A 24,081-nucleotide genomic window follows, 5' to 3' on the forward strand; every position below is an offset into this window, starting at 1 on the left:
CCGAGCCTGCAGCCGAGGGGGCTTGAGGGGCACGGGAAGAAACGCCATACAAAGGTCGCCGACATGGAGAGCGTCGACGCGGCGCTGCGCTACCTGCAGCGGCAGTTCGCGAGTGTGGCCAGCGACGAGGCGCAGTGGAACGAGGAACGCCAGCGGCTGCAGGCGCAGGTGCGCGAGCTCGAGGACCAGCGCAGCGAGCAGGAGCAGGCCTACAAGGACGCCATGCTGCGCGTCAAGATGCTCGAGTTCGCGCTGCGGCAGGAGCGCGGCCGTTACCTGGCGTCGCCCGCCGTTGTGCCCAGCACGGGGGGGCCCGGCACCAAGCCCCGCTCCGAGAGCGCCGAGGTGTCGCGCGGCGTGACGGTCTCGCGCTCCATGGAGCGGTCCAAGTCGGCGCGCGCCGCCGAGCAGCCGTCGCCCGCGCCGTCCCCCGCGGGCAGCCCCAAGTCGTACAGCATTTATAGATCAGATAGCAGGAACAAGAGCGCGTCCAGCACGCCCAAGAACTCGCAGGGCAAGGGCACGGAGATCACGCGGCCCCGGATGATGTCGCGCACGGCGTCGGGCCGCGAGGTGGAGCGCGAGATGAACAGGACGGCGTCTGGGCGAGAGGTGGAGAGGGAGATGACCAGGAGCGCCTCGGGCTCTGGCCGAGAAGTGGAGCGCGAGATGAACAGAACAGCCTCTGGGTCCGGCCGAGAGGTGGAACGAGTAGAACGTACGTGCAACAACGCAGCAAGATGCGCGGATTGCTGCTGCGACCTCTTTTATTGATGCTCTGTGGGTGATGCTGGTCGCTTATGTAGGCACAATTGAGACGGCAAAGCTGCCGAAGTCTGCGGTCATCCCAATTGCGCCGAAGGGATCTTACCGGGCGCACAAGTTGAAGGTGAAGCTGTCGGGGCACATGGTACGGTGTGGTGGGGTATGCTCACATGTCATCTCAGTGTACGCTGACAATCGAGTTGATATATTATTGCAGGATGGAGTGCGGGCGCTTGCATTTCACCCGACCGAACCGATGCTGGTGTCGGGTAGTGAAGATTGCACGGTGAAGGTGTGGAACTTGTCGAGTGTGGCGAGTGGCCCGCCGTCGCAGCGGGCGACGGAGGTGGACTCGGTGGTGACCATGCGGACGCACATGCAGAGCGTATTGTCACTGGCCGTGTTTAGCGCTGAAAATTACCCCGATTGCCCGCCTGGAAGATCCGGGGCGTTCGCATCCGCAGGTCGCGATGGAGCATTGCACCTCTTCCACTTGCCGAGTACAGAAAACGACAAGCCAGAGCCGCACACATACGAGGAGTATGAGGGTGTGAAGGTCCATTCTATCAAGGACGCACACGACGACGCAATTTGGGATCTCCACGCACACCCGCTGTCAAACGTCTTGTTTTCGGCTGGTGCAGATGCTGTTGTGCGGACATGGGGAGTAACATCGGGTAAGTTATTGCTGGATATCACCGGGTTGGTCATTGGCCATGTTTGTTGGTTCGCTAACAAAACCTGGTTTTACTTTTGATTGTGTGTGTGTGGCAGAAATGACGCTCCAAGGCGAGCTTCGTTGTGCAGCCAAAACGAACACAAACGGAACTGGTATGTGCAAGGCTACTGTAGTGATCTGCGAATGCAAACTCGTGGGTGCTGACTTCGTCCGTTTCTGATGTTGCATGAACAGGGCCGAACATTCGTGGCTTTTTGGTGCCTACATCGGTTCAAACAATGCTTACGGACCCGAAGACGTGCGTGGTCGGCTACACTAATGGATCAATCGCTCAGTTTGACTACGCTGCTGAGCGTGTCATTCAGCTGACACGAGCCATTGACGTTGATACAAAGGGACGAGGGGGCCAAGTGAATAAGGTGCGTTCAGACTGCTGCGTTTTCATTGCCCTCTTCCAATGCTAACCATTGTTGTCTATTCATCTGTAGTTGGCTGTACACCCGACGATGCCGATTGCTATTGCAGCCCACCAAGACCGAAAAATCCGGATGTACGACATGCGAGCAGGTAAGACAACGCTGAGCGCGCGGTTTTGATGCATGTCTTGATAACTAATCGCACATTGTTGCAGGCGAGTGTGTCGGCTCTCTTACTGCGCACCAGGACTCCGTTACATCTTTGTCGATCGACGCGGCGGGACTTTACCTTGCTTCCGGTGGTACGGCACTGCTCCATGTCCCAGGGATGATTCTACTTAGCGCTGACGCTCTTCATTATATTTTCAGGTCACGACGGTTCTTTGCGTGTCTGGTCGGTGGCGGATCGCCACTGCGTTTTCGAGCAAACGGTCTGTCTACCTCTATGGTGCTGTTTGTTCTTGTTGTGTGTGTTTGGAGGCTGACAGCATCTTGATTTGTTGTTTTGAATAGGCACACCGGCCGAAGATGGGCGAGGCAGTGCACTCGGTGTCATACCACCCGACTCGCAACTTCATCGCCACGGGCGGCGCTGACAGTACAATAAAGATCTTCCAGTGAGCATTCAGCTGCTGAAGGACGCTAGCATCGCTCCCCTCGCTGTGCAAGCGAGCGAGCCGCCAGCGATGTAGCGAGGGCTGTGTGGAATGTTCGCACAGCTGACTAGTGGAATAGAACTACGACTAGCTTGCCTCCTCCGACTAACTGCGTAGTAGATGTCGATACACCTACCTACCTGTATGAGCCGCTACATTGTCTGCCGCGTCACACGCGTATCATGACGACATCCAAGACCACCACACCGCTTCCAACAGCCCAAAACAAGTCATTTAGCATACGAAGGCCCGCTCCCTCAGTCTTTCGGCGAGAGTGCAGCGGCCATGTATTGTTATTTCTTCAAGATGGCAAAGAGCGATCCCTCGCAGCACGGCTACGCCGAGCAAGTTTGACTACCTAGATGGCTAGACAGCTTAGATCACGCCAATGCGGTTGGCCACGTCCAGAGCGTCGTAGTCAGCGGTCAGGCGCACGTAAGCCTTCTTCTGGCCATCGGGTCTGCAGTCACAACACAAACAATCCACAGAGTCAGCATCGTTGCTCCACAATCCTTTCACTAAACACAGTAGGACGGAGAGCGGCCATAGTTGCAGACTAAGGCCGCCCCTCGAGGCCCCGCCACCGCACTTCCCTATCAGGACTACGGCCAGGCGTAAGGCACCTCAGGGGGGTTCGTAGATGGTCCCTCCATCCTGAGATCTCAAAGCTCGACGCGATGTGGTGTACCTGATAAGGGTGTTGACCTTGGCGACCTTGATGTCGTACAGCTGCTTGACGGCGTCCTTGATCTGGCGCTTGTTGGCCAGCAGGTCCACCAGGAAGACGAGCGTGTTGTTGTCCTCGATCTTCTTCATGGCCGACTCGGTGGTGAGCGGGGCCTTGATGATGCGGTACTTGTCGAGCTTGTTGCGCGACGGCACCGACTTGCGGGCGTAGCGCGGGGCGCGGGCCAGCTGCAGCGTCTTGGGCTTGTAGAAGTGCACCTTGGTGCGGATCTTCAGCACCTTGCCGTGCGAGCCCTTGATGACCTTCTTGGACACCTTAGCGGCGGCCTTGCCGGCCGAAGTCTTCGCGGTAACCTTCGCCATCTCTGCTTGTTTGCCTCTTTGAGAAATGACCCGCCCGCACTGTTGGCGGCGCTCCTCACACAACGCCAGCCAACGATTCGCGCGGGGGTTACCCTCCGTCGATTGGGTGAAGCTATCTGGCAGTTTCAGCCAGTAGCACGACGAGTCGTACTTTGACGGGAGGGATATACCGATAAACGGGTACCGTTTGTTTTTGATGCGCTGGTGCCATCAAGGGTAACTTGACCTTGCATAGCACAGAGGTTGCAGATTTATTTCGCTTGATCTTGCGACGACACCAGCACTTTGGGCCGCGCGCTCTGGTGATGGTGGCCATGGCTCCATTCCGCCAATTTCTCGACCGAGTGCGGGCCAACTCGATGGTCATGCGGTGCGGTGTCTTGCTGGCATTGGTGACGCTCGGAATCGCCATGACTTCGACTGCGTCCGTGGACTCCTTGGCATCGGAGAGCTCCACTTCCAGCTACGGCAACAGCGCTGGGGGTGACAATGCTGGAGAGCCGACTGTCCGACACATTTTGCACTTTTCGGACGTGCACCTCAACATCTCAGCGTCGCTGAACGCCAACGACTCGGCCACGATTCCTGTTGCCTATGGAGACGACGCGCCGACCAGTCTACTGGTGTCGGCGCTTGAGTACGCCAAGCAGTTGCTACCCGACCCGGACTTCTTCCTGTACACGGGCGACCATGCCGTGCATGGGGAACTTTCAGACGAATACCTGGTTGAAGCTGTGGAGGAGAACGTGGGCATTATGGCCAAGCACTTCGAAGCCGCGGCATTGGACATCACGGCAATTATCGGCAATGCGGACACAAGTAGGTGTTGCATTTTGTAGCAGTGTTAAAATATGTGGCGACTAACGGTTTATTTATTTATTCTATTTACTGCAGGTCCTGACTACACGATGAATGTGACGGACCCGGAGACGGAGGAGAATCCCAACATCGCACTCATATCGAAAGCGTGGGAAGACACGATGCCAAGTGCCAACCTCGACTGGTTCAATCACTTCGGGTATCTGGCCTACACTCTAGGCGACAATGTGACTGTGATATCGCTCAACACGCTTCCGTACTCGGTGAGTTGCGGAAATTCATTCTACTTGCACTTGTTGAAATAGCTGACACAATTCTGGTGTGCTGACATGTCCACAGCCTTATCACTTGCCCGACACATCGACGCTTCCGGATCCGTTCGGGCAGTTCGAGTGGCTGAACGCGTCGCTGTCGGAGTTGAGAAGTACCGGGAAGCTGGCCTACATCGTCGGCCACATCCCTCCGATCATTGACTCGTATGCAGGCGAGCCGATGTGGAACGAGACGTACATCAAAACGTACAAGCAGATCGTCAGCCAGTACACGGACATCATCAAGGCGCAGCTCTTCGGTCACGTGCACAGCATCGAGTTCCGCTTGCCCCTGTCCAGCGACCAGGTTGAGCATTTCGAGCGGAATGGAGTGACAGTCGACGCAGACTTCAACGACAGCGCGCAGTTGGTGCCGCTCTTCATGGTGGCAGCCATTTCGCCACTGTTCTTGAACAACCCGGCGTTTATGATCTGGGACTACGACGCCAACACTTACGACATCCGCGATTTCACGGTCTACGGTGGAAATATTTCTACCAGCACCCAGGACGTTGACTGGAAAGAACTGTTCAAGGCCAGCACCGAGTACGGGGTCAGTTCTTTGAATACGTCAGAGATTTCAAAGTTTGCGAAGCGTGCGGCCGCCGATGGAGAGCTGCTGGAGCAGTACTACTACAACTCCAAGGCCCAATCCCGTCTTCAGCCGTCGTGTATGGATACTACGTGCCAGGCGGAATGGCTGTGCTCGCTCTACTGGTGGTCTTCGACGGCAGATTACGCTGCCTGCGTGGAGTCAACTGTGTCGGTGAAGTCCCAACGCTCCTTCGGTATTCTAATGTCCGTCTCCTCGTCCGCCGGATCGCTGTTGTACGCCTCGGCCGCCATTATTCTCGGAGGGATGGCGGTTACTGTCGTTTTTGTACTGTTCACAGCCAAAGTTTGCCGTCGCGGTGGTGACCAAGAAGCCGCCAAGCTATTGCAGCGACAACGCGTTCACTTTGCGGCTATCGTGTGATGAAGGCGTATAAAATATATCAAATGCGGCGACCAAGTTGGCCACACATAGTAAGAGGACAGTGGTTGCTTTGATTCCAGCTAATGGTTTCGTGAAAGCATAGTCAACAAAAATCTAGAGCACTGTCTTGCGTCCGTCGGGTGGGATTGCATGTGGGCCCCGTAACTTACGGGCCGTAAGTGTACAGTAAGGTATGCTGATGTCACTGGCCATTATCACGTGGTACACGACAACAGTACGTGGCTGCTGTACATGTGTACCGCGAGCCGAGGAGCATCATCAAATGCAAAAGAGCACGCGGTGTTCTTGCTTTCGGATGTTGTGATGTCTTGAACTTGTGTGACTCGGCAGGTGTACATGTAAGTTGATCAGTGCAGCAGGCTGGCATAAACTGTTGTACATGTATGGGCCTGGCCAAGTTGGCATTGCCAACTGAAGGTACACGTGTACAGAAATCTGCCTCAATACCGAACGGGTATACAATACAAAACCTCATATAAATAATACTTCAAGGTCCAACAACAGGACGAACGGAGATGGGCAAAGATACTGATGTAAAAATCCAGGATACCTTTGTTTGGCTAAAAGTATCAATACTAAGCTGTGCAGTTTGAAAATTGGCGCCCTTTTGATTGTCTGTGCGATCTTCTCTGTATTTACGATTCCACTTTCACATTTGTGCACTACCCGCTAAGCCCTCTACGAGTAGTACAAAGTAGAGCTACTAACCGCACTGATGTGGTGCGAACACACTTGGTCGAAGGTCAGCGCTGAAACAACTCAGCACTGCTTTACTCGGGTTTGATTAACTAAGCAAGCGTCAAATCCCGTCTAAGATAAGCTAATTCAGTACAGCCTTTTATCTGGTAACGCTGAGATCACTTTATAAACCTAGATCCCTTATATATATCAGGCGTTCGGTATTCAGGCAGAGTTCTGTATCACGAGCTTGTAGAATCATTCGTATCCGTGAGTTGCATTACAGCAAGAGTGGCTAGAAAAGCGCGGTCAGTGTCAATCTCCACTCGTAATGCCTAAGTTCCACGATCTTTATTTTAATAGTTGACCACTGTCAGGGGAACTTCAGATACACCTTTAGTGTCGATTCTTTTCCAGCTCACACGGCTGGCAACTCGGTCTTGGTGAAATGTCATTTGTGAGAACATGGAACATACAAAAATACTTCTCACACAAGAAGTATTGCAGCAAATAGTGAGCGGTACATGCATGTACCTCGAACGTCCCTCATCCAGACCCCCCCCGCGTAATCCTACCAAGCAATCTCGTCAAAACAAAAAAAAATGTGCCAAGCTGCAACGTGCAGATCCGTGGTCCCCGCCTGCATGCATGGCTTATGACCGTGACCAGCTTCGTGGACCTGGCGGTCGTTCGGGCGTGGTTGCAGCAGGCGTCGACTCCTCTGAAGGAAGTTGCGGTGAGGCCATGTGCAGCTTTCGGCCTGCGGTCTTGTTGCAACAGCACCAGGCGCCACTGCAAGGAAAAGGTTGACCGACGACATCCAGCTCATGCGCATGTTGCACTTCAAGCGCGGGTACCAAGCTGGGGTGAGGTAAGCATACATTCCCATACATTACATCAATACACTGCTGCTTGGGTAAGTTTGTCAAGTCCACCACCGAAAACGTTATGGCACCATTTCATTGTCCACCGCGTGCCCTCCCAATTAATCAAGCAGGCGAAGTTGGACGCGGCGTGCTGATGAGCTCGCATGAGCAACCGCTGCAGCGCTGACGGCGGGAGCTCGTTGCGAAAGAGATGTTCCACGTTGGGACGTCTCCGTACACGAATCGCCACCACAATCAACGAGTTAACAAACTTCAAGGTGCCCGCCACTCTGTGAGAGACTGGAGCTTGCCAAAGCCCGTGAGTCAATGGCACGACACGGCTGGCGATTGGGGAGCAACAATGCTCCCCATCTCGCATTGCTGCACCATTTCGCTAGGAGCGCCCAGCGTTAAGTCCCGGGGCTTGACGAAGGCGACAAGGCAGTCGCGAAAGATCTCCAAGGCGGACGCCTTCGAGTATGTAGCAACTGCAACCATCTGCAGGCGAGGACCGGATCCTCCGATCACGGTGCGGGGGCTGCGCACACATCAATGTTTACAGACACCGGAGCCCCGTGCAAGGGCCCAGGACATGCGAGCAAACAAACCTCCAGTTGCAGAACTGTAAACTCGAACGGGTATGATGCCGGTCCGGGAAGTCGAGATGAGACGCCCGCACACGCAACAGCGCTTGCCTCGTTAGTACCTTCTCATGACCCGGCGCAGTCAACTCGGCAGAGAACGAGCCGCACAAGGGGTCTCACTCACTTCGGTCACTCTTGATTTACACGCGCGCCAACGATTTTCTAGCACGTAGCACGTCGCCGAAGTCTCGCGATCCGATGGAGTCGTCGCCCCCGATGCTCCCGCAGCTCTCGTCCTACCTGCCGGCGCCGTCTTCGGACACGCGCACCCCCAGCATGGCCACCACCGGCAGCCTCGGGTTCAAGAAGCGACGCAACAGCATCGAAGGCACCTTCTCGGCAGTCAGTCCACGACTACCCCCGACCTCCCACCGCTCCGAAAGCGAGCTGCTCAAGCGGAAGCAGTCGTCGTCTTCGATGTCTGTGCACGACGACGTCGAGGGGCCGAACGCGACTCCATTCTCACGCCTTAGCAGTCTTTACGCCGCAGAGGGCCAAGCCAGTCCGCTCATCACGTCGGAGGGGTTTTCCCATTCGTTCTCGTCTACATCGCCCTCTCAAGACGGCGATAACTCGACAAGCGGTTATTTCGCGTCACAGCCGGCCACGACGGCACCCCGTCGCGAACGCACATCAAGGTACTTGAGCGAGGAAGACCGCCGAGAGATCATCACGCGGATCGACGCGGGCGAGAAGCAGGTGACACTGGCGAGGGAGTTCTGCGTCAGCCGCGCCGCTATCTGCAACCTCTACAAGAACCGGTGGGAAGTTCTAACTCGCGGGAGTCGCAACCCCGAGTCAAAGCACCCCAAGAAGACGTGCAGCAGGAAGGCGAGCCCGCGGTTAACGTCCCAGACGACCACTGCAGAGCTGAACATTGCTGTGCCCAAACCTGAGCCGACGCCAGTGTACCCCGACGTGTCCACGATATCGATTCGTTCAGAGGAGAGCCCGCGTGATGACGAGGAGGGCTCGACCGTGTTCCTGTATCAATCCACGGGGGACGATGAAGACTCGACCCACAGTGGCAGCCACCCATCCGTGGTCCTTACCCAAGTCCACTCACCACAGAGTGGTCAATTCAAGCACCAGCATCAGGTGCGGTACCAGCAGAAGGAGGCCAACCAACCACCACGCGACCAGCGATCGCATTTCGAGGGGATCGTGGAGGACGTCGTGGTCTCCAGGCCATTCCTTGTCCACGAGGCCTCAGCATACTCGTACCCGTGCAGGAACCTGGTCGCCGCACTGCGGGACGAAAGTATCAGTACGGTAGTCTTCCAGCAGCGAGCAACGCGTTTGGTACGACTGGTGATCGAAGAGGCGCTCACCTGTTTGCCGCACGAGAACGTCGAGATCACAAACCAGTTCGGAGACGTTTGCCACGGAGCCAAACCACTGGATGAACGCGATATCTGCGCTATCTCCATGGAGGACAAGGGCATGGTTCTGCTTCGAGCCTTCTCCACGATCAGTCCGACATCACCTACGGGTGTGATGTCTATCGACACAAGAGCTACAGACGTCTCGCCGTCATTCGTACACGCCCAACTACCGCCCATTCACCCTCGTCAAGCCGTGCTACTCCTTGACATCGAGTGCGCCACAGGTGAGGAGGCGTGCGCTGTGCTACACCACCTCGTCCACGAAAAGCAGATAGCCGAGAAAAACATCTATCTCGTGACAGTCATCAGCTCCTTTGAGGGCCTTCAAAACGTGTTCCGCAACTTCCCAGGTGAGTCGGCCAGACGATTTACTTCCCATTGTGCGCTTCTTGGGACTCACATCTCCTGCTGTGTATTCATTCGTACAGGTGTGTCGCTCATAACTGCACAAGTAGATACTGTCGTAGACGTGAACAAACGCATCCGACCGGGCATTGGCAACTTCATGCAACGCTTCTGGAACGTCCAGGCGGACGTCACACCTTAGCCGCTACAAACTCACTTATAAGTCAACGAAGCGGTAGTGCATTCATGCTGCACTCCAACACCAACTGCCACCTCAGTTGGGCTCACTCTCTATTCGTCCACTACGAACCCTGCAATTTAAGAAGTTTACTGCAAACCGCATCGCTGTTGGTATGGCTTGTGTGTATGGCTGCCCTACTACTACTACACCTTTGCCCAGACTTAATAGTTGTCTAATCCGCATCCAAAGTTGTCAGCTTTTATTTTGGGTGGGAGCGAGGCACCCGAACTAAGGGGTACCACTCTCCTTAGGGTGCGTACTGCAGTTCCGCTGGAATAAAACGAGGGATGACTCTATCCACTGGAACCGACTCACCCGCTGGAACGAGCAATCCACTGTTTTGTGTTGCAGTGCGCGATTTTGCAGTGCGCGATTTTGCTGGATTGCTATTTTACACTGTCAAATATTATAAACAGAGTGTGCATTAGAAGCAAACGTATATTGAGTTGCGGAGGGGACAAAGTCGTATGCCCTTCTTACTGCAGGACTTGGCTCAAACTCCCTGTGAAAGTGTCGACCTGGATGACGGGTTTCCTTCCTACCACAGCGGCGACAGCTTCCATTCGATAACTCCGCCGCCGTGCCACGACACCCCCCCTTCGCTGTCTTCGGCATTGCCATCGCCTCCTCAAGCGGTGTGCCGCGGGCAGCCACAGAGACGCGCTTGTGAATGGAGTCCACCTACTCTCTAACGAAAAAATGACTTTGCAAAGGCGCCATCTGTTCAATCCGCTGGATCAATCCGCTGCCTACCCGAATTCGGGCGGATGAAATCCGCTGGAATATGCTCAAATTTCCGCTAGAATTGCATGCAGTACGCGCCAGCGGATCGGCCATTCCGCTGGAATTGGCCCCATTCCGCTGGAATTTTTTTGCGCAGTACGCACCCTTAGTGCAAGCAAAGTCGTCTAATCCCCAACCAAAGTTGTCGGAACTGACGAAAACCTGACGTGAAGTTCCCGCGCGCGCGAAGTTGACCAAGACTTCGTGCTTAGCGCGCTCACTCCTCAATCTACTCTGTCCATTCCCGCTGCTTGTTGCTTGAAGTGCTTGTTGATTGCAAGCTAAAATGCAAAGTGAGAGACTGCATGAAGCAGAAGCTCTTTGCTCTACAACCTAGCTCTACAGAGGCTGCATCTAATGGTTGGCTCTAACCAACACAACTACCAGAGTAAACTTGGAGTAATCGCTGCAGGCAACAAGTGCCAGAGTAATCCTGAATAATCACGACACTGCCCCCTAAGGATACGCTGGAGCTTCAACTTGGCCACTGACTCAATGTCCGGCGGCAGGTCGCTGGCCGAGAGCTGCGAACGCCGCTTGGAATGCTTCGTCTTCGCAGGTCTGGACGTAGGCAGCAACGGGCACAGGAACTTGAGCTGCCAAGCTCTCAAGGGATTCCCATGAGTCTTCTTCCTCTTACAGGCCCTCCCATGAGACGAGTAGCTGCCAAATACCATCGATATGACGGTGTTGTTTGATTCCTTCAATGCCGAGAACCATGCCTTGATTGCTAACATGAGCGAGCAGCTCTTCATCCACATCGAGGCTAGCATCGGCGTAGAACTTCAGACGTGAGCCGTGGACCGTGTACTGCTGGTTCGTGACAAGGTGTCGTATGTCGAACGAGTGAGGTGCGGTGTTGACCACCTCGAACGGACCGGCCCATCGGGCGAGAAGCTTGTCCACAGATGAGCGAGAGTGGATTCGCGACCAAAGGACGAAATCTCCTACGCTGAACTTGCACTCAACGCCCTTGGAGCGCGCCATGTTCTGCAGCCGGCGCTTCTCGCGCTGGTCGATCACCTCCCTGTGCATGGCTGCCAAACTGTCGCGCAAAGTTGCAAGTCGCTCCGCCGGCAATCCGTCCCAAGGCACCAGCATCTCAACCTTCTTGCCACGCTCTAGAAGGATTGGTTCAAACGGCGTTGGTCTTGACAGCCCAGTAGAGAGCTCGCTCGGCGACTTATCGTCTAACGACTGCACGGGCGTGTGGTTCAGGTTGCCTTGAACAAGAGGGAGTACGTAGACCCACTCACGAGTGCCCAGCTTGTACTTCATAAGCAGGACGCGAACAACTTGCAGTACATCGCGGTTCAGACGCTCAATTGTACTGTTAATCCACGGCGCGTAAGCTACCACAAGACTCTGTTCAATGTCCAGCGTTTTGCACACTTGGCGGATCATCTCACACTTGAAGTGACTGCCCTGGTCTGATACGAGCACAGAGGGGGGGAGGCAAAGCGCTTCCACCAGTCCAGCATTGCACTCGCAGCAACGGCACTCGTAGGCGAATCGCACGCTACAAGCTCACAAAAGTGAGTGAGGCCGTCTTTCAGTACCAACACATACTTGCACGCACCCATGCTGTCGCCCATGTACAAGTAGTCAACGTGTAGGAGCTCATTGCGTTCTTTGGCATCGTGCGTAGGACCCCACGGACGTGGAATAACGTTCTCACCTTTCACGTGCTTGCAGAGCAAACACCTACTCAAAAAGCGGCGGCACACTTGAGCCAGGTTCACGACCTCAAAGAGCTCAGTCACAGTCGTCATCATAGGCTCAATTCCACGGTGGCCCTGACTGCCACAATGCGCGACGATCAAGATGCGCTGTAGTAGCGCCACCTCCACCTCAGGAACCCAAACACGTTCTGCCACCATAAGCGTGCCATCACAGTCGTGTTGCGCGGTCGGTGGTGCAAGTCCAGCGTGCTTCCGCTGTGCATCCTGTATCTCGATCAGAGTAGGAAACACGAAGTCATCGGCGCGAAGGTGCAGTCGTTGCATTTGCTTGTCTGCCGCGGACGTCTCCCGGGCCCGACGGCGGGTAATGGCCTTGCACTTGGTCACACCACCTTCCTCTCCTGAAGGTAGACCCCACCGTGAAAGCAAGTCGGCCCACAAGTTGGCCTGACCATCGATGTGCTCAATCTGGTACGGAAGCCCCGTCAACGACATAGCCCAGCGCTGCAGCTGGCCACGTACGTGGCTCTTCACCTCTTGGTCCGGAGCGAACACGTAGATCAAATTTTTGTGGTCGCAGTAAAGGCGGAACCCGTTAGCCCGAACGAGCAAGTAGGTGAGGAGACGGGCGGCCCAAATAATGGGGAACGCCTCCTTCTCAATAATGCTCCAGCGCTTGGCAGTTGCGTCGAACTTGCCGCTTTTGCATACGAGCAGCTCGTGCTGCTGCTCTGTCACAGGCACGCCTTCAATCCAATCCCGGACTTGAGAGACGACCAGCCCCCAGCCACGATCGGAAGCGTCCGACATCACACAGATACTGGCCTCGGAAGACGGGAAGTGCAGCGTCTGCGCCGCCGCAAGGAGCTGGCGAGCATCAACGAAGGCGGCAACATCGTCGTCAGTCCACGTAATAGTAGCCCCAGCTGCCAGCCTCTTCGTACGCCCCACCACTTTCACCACTTCCTCCAGCTTGTCGTGCAACGGCTGCATGACTCGACTATAATCCATGAGTGAGTCTCTCATCCACCCCGTAGCACAAAGGAACTGCTGCAAGTCAGCAGCAGTAGCAGGAAGGGGCATCTCACGCAACCCACTGGGTCATGGCGAATGTCGGCACCACTAAAGATGCGACCACACCACTTGGCTTCCTTGCGAAAGAGAAAACTCCTCACAACATTCAACTTCAGGCGACGTTCCCGCACTCGAGTCAGGAATCGGCGCAGGGCAGCGACGAAGTCGCGAGGCGTGCGAGCGTAGAGAAGGATATCATCAATCCAAATCAATAACCCCACGTAGAGCATGTCCGCGAAGGCCACATTCATTTGATTCTGAAAATGCAGGGGTGAGCCAGCCGCTCCTTGCTGCACTCGACACGGCGTCCACACACCGTCGTCCGTAATGAAGCTCATGATCTCTTGACTATCATCGTCGAGCGGGAGCTGCGAGAAGCCACTGGGCATGTCAAATCCAGCAAACCCGTACGCGCCATCCACGTTCTCAGAGGACGACGTCAAGTCCGCACCCGTGCCAGCGATAGGAATAGTCAACACATTCACGGGCCGATAATCAATCGTGAGACGAAACTCGTTGGGCCTGCCTGCTTTCGGCACCGGCACAGCCGCGCAAGCCCACCGGCTCATATTGTTTCGACGAACAAACCCCATCTTCTCCAGGGTATGCACGTGCTCTGGCAAGACCGCACTCTGCGCTGCTCCATACCGCCGAGTCCGAGCACGAAATGGCTGGGCACCAGGCTGCAGCGTGATCCGCAGCGGCTCAACATCGGCAGGCGGGTCTGCCAGCAGATCGATGCGAAAAACATCCTCAAACTCGAGCACAGCTTCTCGTAGGAAACGCAGGTAGCCCTTGTCAAACCCATTGTCCCCCGCAGTTGCCACCATTTCCTCAAGCTTCGTCCGGATCTCAGACGGAGGAACCACTGCCGGGAGCCCCAGATCAAACGGGTCTTAATCACCAGCAGGAGGCCCAGCAGCAAGTTGTGATAGCTGCTCGTTGACGTCAATTCCCAGCGCCACTAGCGTGTCATTGCCCAGGATAAAATCTTCTTCACAACCCTCCATGACCTTGCAGGTCACCTCCGACTAGTGCACTGGCCAGCGCTAGGAAAAAAAAATATTGCTATTTTTGTACGGAATTATTAACTATTGTAATATATGAAGAAGCCATATTATTGATATCGACAGCAATATATCAGTAATATAATATTTGTCGGTTCGGTCTACGCGGACCGGTCAAAACGACAACTTGAGTGGCTCTGGAGAGGCAACAGCAAGCTTTCTCCACCGTACAACCAAGCTGTGCTTCGCGCACTCACTCTCTCATTTCCTATTCTCCCTGCTTGAGCCTCCACCGTTCTCCACGCTATGACTTCGACCACGAACCGCGACCTCTGTCGCTTCTTCTAAGCGGCGACAACTGACCACTACTACGCCTGCAACTACTGCGGCACGCGCCGCAAGCAGCTTCCCTCAAGTGACTACACCAACCTGCTCAGCCATCTCAAGGACAAGCACCCCAACTACGTCGAGGACTACGCAGCCCATCAGCTCAGCCAGGCTGGATCTCTCTCCGCCTTTGGCTTTGTCAACCCGATGGTGTGTATCTAATCTGTGCACTGTCTATAGTCGATTCCTCACAGTTTTTACGGTGTTGCATTCAATGCGTGTGTTGCATTCAAGCCGTGGTTTACGGTACTATGAAGGCGCTTGTCGAGGGCATGATTGGTGTCGACATGCAAGGGGTGTGCGGCGCCATGTACGACGGTTGGTCGTGCAGCTTAGAGCACTATGTTGCTCTATTTGGCGTGTTCTGCAAGAACGGGAAACTTGAGCAACCGCTCCTTGCTATTGAAGCAATGGGAGAGGGCGATCTGACGGCCCCAACACATTGCGCATTCATCACGCGCGTGTTCGAGAAATACAACCAATCACTGGAGAGCTTGGCGTTTTTGATTGGCGACAATTGCGCCACCAACCGAACAACTGCGACACGCCTCGAGGTCCCGCTGATTGGCTGTGCATCTCACCGCTTTAACTTGGCGGTGAACAAGTACCTGGAGGACTACACGGACGAGGTGAGCGCAGTGAGCGCGCTGATGCAAGTGTTGCGCACCATCAACAATCGCGCTGCGTTGAAGGACCAGACGAAGCTGTCGCCGCTGCGCCCGAACGTGACCCGTTGGGCTCAACCTTCAAGATGTTGGTGCGCTACGTTTGTATCCGGGACGATATCAAGCAAGTAGAGGCTGTCTTCGATCTCATCCCCAAGGCGGCAATGCACTAACGTATCAAGAGCCTTTTCGAGGACCTACGGATGTTCGACAGCGTCACCGTTGCACTCCAGTCCGACGACCTGTCACTCGCAGATGTGCGTGTGCTTTTAGACTCTATTGTTGAACGCTTCCCGCTGCTGAAGCCATAGCTCGGCCCCACGGCAAGCATCGTGCACTCTCCCAGCTTCGAGACGGCTGCTGTGAAGGTATGTTATTATTTTCAGTATTAATCATGTGCCTTTGGACACTACTAACGAACATGTTATTTGTCTGTAATATCCAGGTAATTAATGGGGAGCCAATGAGCGCAAGGCCATTCGTCATTTCGAGGTCTCAACAGCGCCAGCGGCCGTGGGAAGTAAGCGCAAGGAGAGGGACGAAAACGACGACGCGCAGAAGAAGAAGAACTTCGCGGCCGCCGTCCTGAAGACTAAGAAGATGAGCGCAGCGCAGGGTGGGCTATCGCTGTATTCGGAACTGCTGAAGAGGATGCCCCCTACGAGCAACCGCTGCGAGCGCCTGTTTTCTCAAGCCAAGTTGGTGATCACGCCACAGCGGTGGTCGTTGTTGCCTGAGAATTTGGAAATGTTGATGTTTTTACGTGCGAACAGGCACTACTGGGACATCAACACGGTCAACGACGTCTCCAACTGAGGGGCTCCTCGTAAGTGATTCCGCATTTGCGGAGGGCGATGTAAGGTATTGCAATACATTGAGTATTTTGCTGGCGATGCGGGATGAACCGAACGCAAAGTTAAAGTGCCAAAATGCCCGCTCACCTAGATACCATAAAAGGTGTTGGTTCATTTAGACAGCAGGACGGTGGCCATGGAAGTCGGAATCCGCTAAGGAGTGTGTAACAACTCACCTGCCGAATGAACTAGCCCTGAAAATGGATGGCCCCACCTTGCAGTCCCAGCACCCTGGTTTAGGTGGCGACACCTCCTTCTTGATCGAAGGATACTTTGCAGTGCCGCCAGCACCTCCGGCACTCTTAGTCGAGCTCACTGGTTTTGAGTTCCCAGGTTTGTTGCCTGGTTTGCTGCTACGGTCCAGCGCTTTCTCCTTCTTGGACGTCGGGCTGACCTTCTGCTCCTGAGCAAGCACATAGTACTTGTGCTGAGGGCGAGCCTTCTCCTTGATAATACCGAAGAGAGTGAAGTCATTGCGTTTGGCCTCGCGGCACTCGTACTTCACATGCCGGCGAACATCATCTCGAAGCATCTTCGGCTCCAAGTTGTCGATCAGCACCGTGCATCGGAGTTTAATGCGATCCTGATACCCGCTATCCGCAGGGTTACCTACTCCGAGGATTTGGCTCAACCCGTTCTCCTTAATGAGAGTTGCAAAGTCGCGGTAATACTTCAGCACTCTGGCGTCAATACCATCTTCACGAAGGTCAACCTTCAGCATCTACCGAAAGAAATCATCGAGGTCGGGAACTTGGGCGTTTTTCACGGACCGAAGATTGACATCTATCAATGCGACTAGTTCTTCACTTGTCGCATCGTCGACAGACTTGCGTAGCTCGTAGAGGCACAGTGCTTCGAGAAGCTCCGGCTCAATGCAGTTCTTGACCGAGCGTAGAGCAACTTCCACTCTCTCGCCGCTCTCCATACAGCGTTGGCGGACAATACCCACGTACTGATCCCACCTCCTCTTCCAGCTCACGACCGCATCCTGGCTCCAGTCGGCCAGTCTGGGCGCTTGAACAAACTCGAACACCGGCTGATGAACACTCTGCATGATGGCGTCCCCGTCGACTTCGTATCGAGCTTCACTGCTTTGCATCTTGTTGCGGTCCTTGAAGGACTAAAATATACTTTGTGTCAATTTCCGCTGCTTGTTGCTTGAAGTGCTTGTTGATTGCAAGCTAAAATGAAAAGTGAGAGACTGCATGAAGCAGAAGCTCTTTGCTCTACAACCTAGCTCTACAGAGGCTGCATCTAATGGTTGGCTCTAACCAACACAACTACCAGAGTAAACTTGGAGTAATCGCTGCAGGCAACAAGTGCCAGAGTAATCCTGAATAAACACCACATCTACCCAGCATCACGCGAGTGCTATAGGATCTGCTGGGACTGCGCTACAACGGCTTCAGTCATGAGCGACAACGTGATGCGCACCAACGAGAATGTCCGGCGGCGCGCTGCGCAGGAGCAATAACAACGGTGGCCGCAAGCGCTAGCAGCAGTATGACCGTACGCCACAGTACACAACGCGCATCAAGAGAACCATCCGCGTAGTGCTCTACATGCACTTTAGATAAATTCCTGAACACTGCTCATCAGCGACGACCAGCCGATGATGAAGACCGAGGCGCGCTTGCGCATTCTCGAACGCGCAGCTCATGTGAACATGGCCAAGATCACGCAGCGCATGATGCAGAGTATGGAGCTGCACGCGGCCAATTCGTCAACGCCGCAACTCGCAGCGAGGACATGGTGTACGGCGAGTAAGTGCAGGTGCAGAAGCCCATCGGTGCTTAGTTTGATGCTGTGCATGTGTAGCTTTTGGTCAGTGCCAACTTTGATTGGGAATTAGACGACTTTGCTTGCACTAACGAGAATGGTACACCTTAGTTCGGGTACCTCGCTCCCACCCAAAATAAAAGCTGATAACTTTGGATGCGGATTAGACAACTAAGTCTGGGCAAAGGTGTACATGCAGTAGCCGAAAACTTGGTTTACGACAGAGGGAATATTCAAGAACTCGCAGGAGGGCCATTCATTCACCCACGACCTGGCAGTTAGAGCTCCTTGAACTGGTGCACATGCATGCTTTCCAGACCGTTCTCGAGTAGCGGCAGCAACGCGCTAGCAAACGCTTTGTATTCCGGGTCCTCGCGGTGTTTCGCCAAGCTCTGTTTATCGGAGAAGAAAGACGTCGGTTAAGCCTTCCTCGGTATGAAACTAAAACAGAGGCGCACCACTAGCTACAGGATACGTACACTTTCTTGATCCAAACGCTCGACGATGGTCCACTTGCGGGGGTCGGCGATGTTCTGCATGGGGTGCCAGCCAACGACGTTAGCGTCCTTGGAGTACGTGTGCGCGGCGTCCGCCAGCTTGGCGCGCAGCTGCTCCTCGACGACCTTGCCAACCTTGGCGTAAAGTCCGACGATAACCGTGAAGACCATAGTTTTTGGTTAGGTGAGTGAGTGGAGCAGGGGAGTGTGGTTATTTGGGGAGTCGAAAGTGACTTCGAAAGTGAACGATGTGGGCGAGACCGCATTGAAGCTATTGTCGAGAGCCTAGGACGGCACGGCAAGATACACACGTAGGTAGGCCACTTCAACGTGACACCGATTACGCCGTCCAAATTGCCAGTGCGTGTTTTGACCGATTGGGAGGCAAACGGTTGTCGAAAGCTATGCGTGTGAAGACATGACGTGACGCTAGAAGGCAGTCGGTGGATTTTCGCATAACATTCGCCGCTCGGTTTCAATTGACGTCGATTTGCGTGTTCTACGACAGCTGTTGAAAGATTCATAGTGATGGCGAGACGCTAGATTGTAACCCACCGGCGACCGTTATCCCCGATTTTGCAGGGATAAGAAAAACCTCGGGGGAAAGTGCCGTTTCAAGCCATACGGCCGTGGCGACCTTTCGAGATCCCGCCGACTTGGTTCCGGCCAATCAAATTGCTTTGCGGATTTCGTGCGTGGTAGGTCCATTCGCGCGCGCGAACTCGTTCGCGCCTCGATTGGGTGTCACGCGTGGGTTTACGTTTGAAAGTGCAACATGAGCGCTAAATTTTAGCGTTTCAACCTAATGTAAATTTCTGAAAATTAGCGGGAGGTGGACCGCGCACTATCATAACCAGTAATGTGACCATAGCGTCGCTCGTGTATTAGACGCTCACAGGTCCATACCTTTTGGTGTATGCCTGCAAGTCTCGGTATGGGCTTGTCTTGGGTAGGCGTCGTGCTGTGGACAATGCTATCCATACTCCCAACAAGTACTTTACACGTCAGCATGTGGGCATGAGGATCATAGTAGTTCCCAGAAGTATAGCGATTACAGAGCGATGAGACTAGCACATGGGATCACCGGGAAGACGTCACACATGCGTAGAATATATCATGTGTATTCAGCTACCACAGCGGATTCTCCTTCGTTATCGGTATCTCTGCCGGCCTGTGCTCTCCAGCTGCTAATCCGGACTGTCATCGCTGCCTTGGCGCCCCCTCATGCTCTCCGATTCTCCTTCTTTTCTCCTTCTAGCATCACGAGCGTCATTATGAGTGTAGCACTGACGGTCTGTAGCATCTTGTCTTGGCCAAGAAAATACTATTCGATAACTGGGCGATGTTTTAGATGGTCTTGGATATTTCATACTCCCGCTGTCGTTGTACACTACAGAGGCTAATACTACCGGTCTATGATATTGAACGGGCTGAAGGCGAATATGCTGCGCCAACAACGTCTCCGCAACGCGCTGCTGTGAATCCTATCTTCTCAGCGCGGGGTTCACCTGATCCTACTAACGCGGTACTTCGCCCCTGGCAGGTTATTTGAGATGACGTCTCGACATGAAGAAAATGGAGATGTGTTTACATTGGTTTCTGTAGGAGCTTCGCGAAGAAACGTTGAGGCGTGACAGTATGTATCGGATTTTGTATGGTCAACCATGGCAACGTGGCTTCGCGGGTTCGTCAACACTGACATGTTTGTATAGTTCTTAGTATAGAGGTGTCATGGTTGATTCAGAGATGTCGATATTGACATGTTTATCTAGATTTTAGTATATCATGTCGCTATTGACTTTGATAAGTCAATATTGAGATTTTTTACTAGGTTTCAGTATATCAAGCAAACGGTTTGATATATTGCTCCGTTAATCGAATGTAAGCTAAACCTAGAATGAGCTCCGGTCGTTCGCCGATCTACGAGCCTCACTGGGAGCTACGACAGGCTGCCCATGTGGGGCTGGTCGAGGCCCGAAAGCGCGTTGTACATGTCCGGCTTCTGAGAGACCGCGGCCATGCCGTCCACGCAAGGCCTCTAGAGGGGCGCGGCCGTGCCGTCAGTGTCGAAGTTGTCGATCGCCACGAACGTGCGCTCCGTATCGAGCAGATCGGGGGCCGCGGGTCTGCCATCCGTACCGTGATGGTCTGTGTCCGCGAGTGTGCTGCTCGTGCAGGGCTGATCGGGGACCGCGGGCGTGCTGAACTAGACGAGGTCGTCGGCATGGCGTTGGTGCCGGGTATGTCGGGGGCAGTCGGCATGGCGTCGGTGCCGGGCATGTTGGGGGATGTCGGCATGGAGTCGGTGACGGGCATGTCGGGGGCAGTCGGCATGGTGTCAGTGACGGGCATGTCCGGGCCCGCGATCATGCCGCCCCAGTAGACAGCAGCAATTTGAGTTCGGCAGAGGTCGGATTGAGAGGACGCAGGTAGCCGGGCGCGATCACGACATTGTAGGCGCTTGAGTGCTTGTCAGCAGTTTTAGAAATGAGCTTTCGATGCGGGGCGGCGGCGAGCTTTGGTTCCGTTCATATGCTCACGAAAACGCCTCTAGATTCCGTACCCAGGGGGGAAATTGTAAGCAAATCTATTGGTTATTTCAGGAGTAATTGACGATCATTGGTGGAATCGTTTGAATACGTGCGATGATTGGTGGAATTGCTTGATGGCAGCAGGAACCGCCCAAGCAGGATGGCGCGAAAGGTGATGAAGATGTGCACGTTGAAGCTTTGCGCGTTGAAGTGATAGCGTGACGTGCATAGCGTAGCTTAAGTGTGGAAGTCGTTAATGGCAGTAGTGCCACAAACTAAATTCTCCCGCATTTTGCTACCCTACAAGATGAGTTCATTTTGGCCGTAGTAGCGGTCACCGGCGGCACGAAATCACAGCGGCCTGACGTCTTAGCTTTAGGACCGCTCTCACACCCATGTAGAAGATGTAGTAAGTGTATTCTAGGCCGCGGCGCCGGCTCCCCTCATGTCAGTGGCGCTGCCGGCGCCGCGATTCCTTCCTTTTTGCTACCTTACATAAGTACCCGGCCGAGGTGTCGGACACCGGCGGCATGAAATCCTAGCCGCCGGCTTAAGTAGCTGTAGAGCCTAGCTAAACACCAAGCAAAGGATGCAATGGAACTATTCTAGGCCGCAGCGCTGGCCTCGCTCGTGTTGGCGGCGCTGCCGGCACGGCGATCACTACTTTTTTGCTACCTTACAAAAGTACCCATTTCGACCGAGGTGCCGGACACCGGCGGCATGAAATCCTATCAACCGGCCTAAGTAGCGCGGCGCCGGCAGCGCCACTGACATGAGGGGAGCCGGCGCCGCGGCCTAGAATACACTTACTACATCTTCTACATGGGTGTGAGAGCGGTCCTAAAGCTAAGACGTCAGGCCGCTGTGATTTCGTGCCGCCGGTGACCGCTACTACGGCCAAAATGAACTCATCTTGTAGGGTAGCAAAATGCGGGAGAATTTAGTTTGTGGCACTACTGCCATTAACGACTTCCACACTTAAGCTACGCTATGCACGTCACGCTATCACTTCAACGCGCAAAGCTTCAACGTGCACATCTTCATCACCTTTCGCGCCATCCTGCTTGGGCGGTTCCTGCTGCCATCAAGCAATTCCACCAATCATCGCACGTATTCAAACGATTCCACCAATGATCGTCAATTACTCCTGAAATAACCAATAGATTTGCTTACAATTTCCCCCCTGGGTACGGAATCTAGAGGCGTTTTCGTGAGCATATGAACGGAACCAAAGCTCGCCGCCGCCCCGCATCGAAAGCTCATTTCTAAAACTGCTGACAAGCACTCAAGCGCCTACAATGTCGTGATCGCGCCCGGCTACCTGCGTCCTCTCAATCCGACCTCTGCCGAACTCAAATTGCTGCTGTCTACTGGGGCGGCATGATCGCGGGCCCGGACATGCCCGTCACTGACACCATGCCGACTGCCCCCGACATACCCGGCACCAACGCCATGCCGACGACCTCGTCTAGTTCAGCACGCCCGCGGTCCCCGATCAGCCCTGCACGAGCAGCACACTCGCGGACACAGACCATCACGGTACGGATGGCAGACCCGCGGCCCCCGATCTGCTCGATACGGAGCGCACGTTCGTGGCGATCGACAACTTCGACACTGACGGCACGGCCGCGCCCCTCTAGAGGCCTTGCGTGGACGGCATGGCCGCGGTCTCTCAGAAGCCGGACATGTACAACGCGCTTTCGGGCCTCGACCAGCCCCACATGGGCAGCCTGTCGTAGCTCCCAGTGAGGCTCGTAGATCGGCGAACGACCGGAGCTCATTCTAGGTTTAGCTTACATTCGATTAACGGAGCAATATATCAAACCGTTTGCTTGATATACTGAAACCTAGTAAAAAATCTCAATATTGACTTATCAAAGTCAATAGCGACATGATATACTAAAATCTAGATAAACATGTCAATATCGACATCTCTGAATCAACCATGACACCTCTAAACTAAGAACTATACAAACATGTCAGTGTTGACGAGCCCGCGAAGCCACGTTGCCATGGTTGACCATACAAAATCCGATACATACTGTCACATGGCCACAATCACCATTGCTTCGTGATATCATACTGAAATCCACAGATGCACGCTCATTCGGCAGAGTAGCCATATCATCGGAGCACCATTGATGTTCTTGTCGTCACGTAGGTCTCGCAGGGAACAGAGATACCGAGTAGTAAACTAGTCCAAGCTTTTGATAGCGTGTTACCTTCGGTTCGGCATGTTTTGAAATCCACTTCAGCATGAAAGCGGCGCTCTCTAGCTCGTCTACCCGCCTCCAACGCATCCATCTACTTACGTTGGAGCTACGAATTTGGAAGGCGTCGAACTTGCATTTGGCGTGGAGCTACCCAAGCGGGCAAGATATCGTGTTGGCAAACATCAAGAGTTACAGTAGCCTGCCATCGAGAGCGGAAGCATGAATCAACGCGCTGTGCAGGAATGGCAGAGGTGGATCGATGCACGCCATATTTCAAGCCGCATCACGGACTCAGTGACTTCCTCACGTGCAGTACGTCTTCCTCATCTTCGAACGGTCTTGTACGGCCACGGCTTCACCCGCAGGATACAATAACACTCTAGATACTGAACGGGTTGCTTATTGACCAGGATTCTGGGTATTATATCTCTCACGCTGACAGACTATCACGGCAGGCTTGCTGCCTCAGCGTCCGTATGCTCGCGAGGGACCGTCCCCGCCGCTGCCACACAGGGTCATTCCGAGCATATTAAAATACGACGATACCAAATGTGAGTCTATCAAGTACTCTGCTCACGTATCACAACATTCTGGTTTGGATTCTCTACATATGGCAAGTTGCCACTTTAGTAGAGAGTGAGCAGTTTAGTAGAGCGTCACGTCGACCAATGAACAGACAATATTTCGCGTATAGCTTCCATGATTGGTTGATAATATAATTATTCAAGGTACAAGGGAGCAAACAGCTGGTATTTCA

The 24,081-nt window shown here is 54.2% G+C and overlaps 12 protein-coding genes across 12 annotated transcripts; 6 read left to right on the plus strand and 6 right to left on the minus strand.

Moving 5' to 3' along the window:
- Nucleotides 1-63: 63 nt before the first annotated feature.
- On the plus strand, nucleotides 64-2,481 carry PHYSODRAFT_470692 (hypothetical protein; the record flags this gene model as incomplete). The annotated part of the gene is made up of 9 exons (XM_009518919.1): nucleotides 64-718; nucleotides 807-910; nucleotides 983-1,442; nucleotides 1,540-1,596; nucleotides 1,679-1,863; nucleotides 1,933-2,011; nucleotides 2,076-2,162; nucleotides 2,230-2,291; nucleotides 2,374-2,481. The coding sequence occupies 9 exons, from the start codon at nucleotides 64-66 to the stop codon at nucleotides 2,479-2,481; spliced, it is 1,797 nt and encodes a 598-aa protein (XP_009517214.1).
- Nucleotides 2,482-2,740: 259 nt separating this feature from the next.
- On the minus strand, nucleotides 2,741-3,566 carry PHYSODRAFT_353704 (hypothetical protein; the record flags this gene model as incomplete). Its single annotated transcript, XM_009518920.1, has 2 exons — nucleotides 2,741-2,976; nucleotides 3,205-3,566. 2 exons carry the CDS (start codon nucleotides 3,564-3,566, stop codon nucleotides 2,892-2,894), a joined length of 447 nt encoding a protein of 148 aa, XP_009517215.1. The 3' UTR covers nucleotides 2,741-2,891.
- A 383-nt stretch (nucleotides 3,567-3,949) lies between these two features.
- PHYSODRAFT_423500 (hypothetical protein) lies at nucleotides 3,950-5,246 on the plus strand (the record flags this gene model as incomplete). The annotated part of the gene is made up of 3 exons (XM_009518921.1): nucleotides 3,950-4,385; nucleotides 4,461-4,648; nucleotides 4,725-5,246. Coding segments are annotated over 3 exons (1,146 nt in total), but the record flags the coding sequence as incomplete, so codon positions are not given.
- Nucleotides 5,247-8,079: 2,833 nt separating this feature from the next.
- Nucleotides 8,080-9,813, plus strand: PHYSODRAFT_473515 (hypothetical protein; the record flags this gene model as incomplete). The annotated part of the gene is made up of 3 exons (XM_009518922.1): nucleotides 8,080-8,859; nucleotides 9,052-9,616; nucleotides 9,695-9,813. The coding sequence occupies 3 exons, from the start codon at nucleotides 8,080-8,082 to the stop codon at nucleotides 9,811-9,813; spliced, it is 1,464 nt and encodes a 487-aa protein (XP_009517217.1).
- Nucleotides 9,814-11,505: 1,692 nt separating this feature from the next.
- On the minus strand, nucleotides 11,506-11,985 carry PHYSODRAFT_422091 (hypothetical protein; the record flags this gene model as incomplete). The annotated part of the gene is made up of 2 exons (XM_009518923.1): nucleotides 11,506-11,625; nucleotides 11,743-11,985. Coding segments are annotated over 2 exons (363 nt in total), but the record flags the coding sequence as incomplete, so codon positions are not given.
- Nucleotides 11,986-13,720: 1,735 nt separating this feature from the next.
- On the minus strand, nucleotides 13,721-14,116 carry PHYSODRAFT_408263 (hypothetical protein; the record flags this gene model as incomplete). The annotated part of the gene is made up of 1 exon (XM_009518924.1): nucleotides 13,721-14,116. A coding segment is annotated over one exon (396 nt), but the record flags the coding sequence as incomplete, so codon positions are not given.
- Nucleotides 14,117-15,072: 956 nt separating this feature from the next.
- Nucleotides 15,073-16,266, plus strand: PHYSODRAFT_248863 (hypothetical protein; the record flags this gene model as incomplete). The annotated part of the gene is made up of 4 exons (XM_009518925.1): nucleotides 15,073-15,542; nucleotides 15,635-15,707; nucleotides 15,762-15,818; nucleotides 15,919-16,266. 4 exons carry the CDS (start codon nucleotides 15,073-15,075, stop codon nucleotides 16,264-16,266), a joined length of 948 nt encoding a protein of 315 aa, XP_009517220.1.
- A 157-nt stretch (nucleotides 16,267-16,423) lies between these two features.
- Nucleotides 16,424-16,711, plus strand: PHYSODRAFT_469960 (hypothetical protein; the record flags this gene model as incomplete). Its single annotated transcript, XM_009518926.1, has 1 exon — nucleotides 16,424-16,711. A coding segment is annotated over one exon (288 nt), but the record flags the coding sequence as incomplete, so codon positions are not given.
- A 94-nt stretch (nucleotides 16,712-16,805) lies between these two features.
- On the minus strand, nucleotides 16,806-17,403 carry PHYSODRAFT_477552 (hypothetical protein; the record flags this gene model as incomplete). The annotated part of the gene is made up of 3 exons (XM_009518927.1): nucleotides 16,806-16,842; nucleotides 16,895-17,016; nucleotides 17,101-17,403. 3 exons carry the CDS (start codon nucleotides 17,401-17,403, stop codon nucleotides 16,806-16,808), a joined length of 462 nt encoding a protein of 153 aa, XP_009517222.1.
- A 958-nt stretch (nucleotides 17,404-18,361) lies between these two features.
- On the minus strand, nucleotides 18,362-18,751 carry PHYSODRAFT_473082 (hypothetical protein; the record flags this gene model as incomplete). Its single annotated transcript, XM_009518928.1, has 2 exons — nucleotides 18,362-18,475; nucleotides 18,563-18,751. 2 exons carry the CDS (start codon nucleotides 18,749-18,751, stop codon nucleotides 18,362-18,364), a joined length of 303 nt encoding a protein of 100 aa, XP_009517223.1.
- Nucleotides 18,752-20,477: 1,726 nt separating this feature from the next.
- PHYSODRAFT_323397 (hypothetical protein) lies at nucleotides 20,478-20,963 on the plus strand (the record flags this gene model as incomplete). The annotated part of the gene is made up of 1 exon (XM_009518929.1): nucleotides 20,478-20,963. The coding sequence occupies one exon, from the start codon at nucleotides 20,478-20,480 to the stop codon at nucleotides 20,961-20,963; it is 486 nt and encodes a 161-aa protein (XP_009517224.1).
- Nucleotides 20,964-22,478: 1,515 nt separating this feature from the next.
- PHYSODRAFT_323398 (hypothetical protein) lies at nucleotides 22,479-22,892 on the minus strand (the record flags this gene model as incomplete). The annotated part of the gene is made up of 1 exon (XM_009518930.1): nucleotides 22,479-22,892. One exon carries the CDS (start codon nucleotides 22,890-22,892, stop codon nucleotides 22,479-22,481), a length of 414 nt encoding a protein of 137 aa, XP_009517225.1.
- Between the last annotated feature and the right edge of the window lie 1,189 nt (nucleotides 22,893-24,081).

Source organism: Phytophthora sojae, assembly GCF_000149755.1.
Source record: "Phytophthora sojae unplaced genomic scaffold PHYSOscaffold_1, whole genome shotgun sequence".
NCBI lineage: Eukaryota > Oomycota > Peronosporomycetes > Peronosporales > Peronosporaceae > Phytophthora > Phytophthora sojae.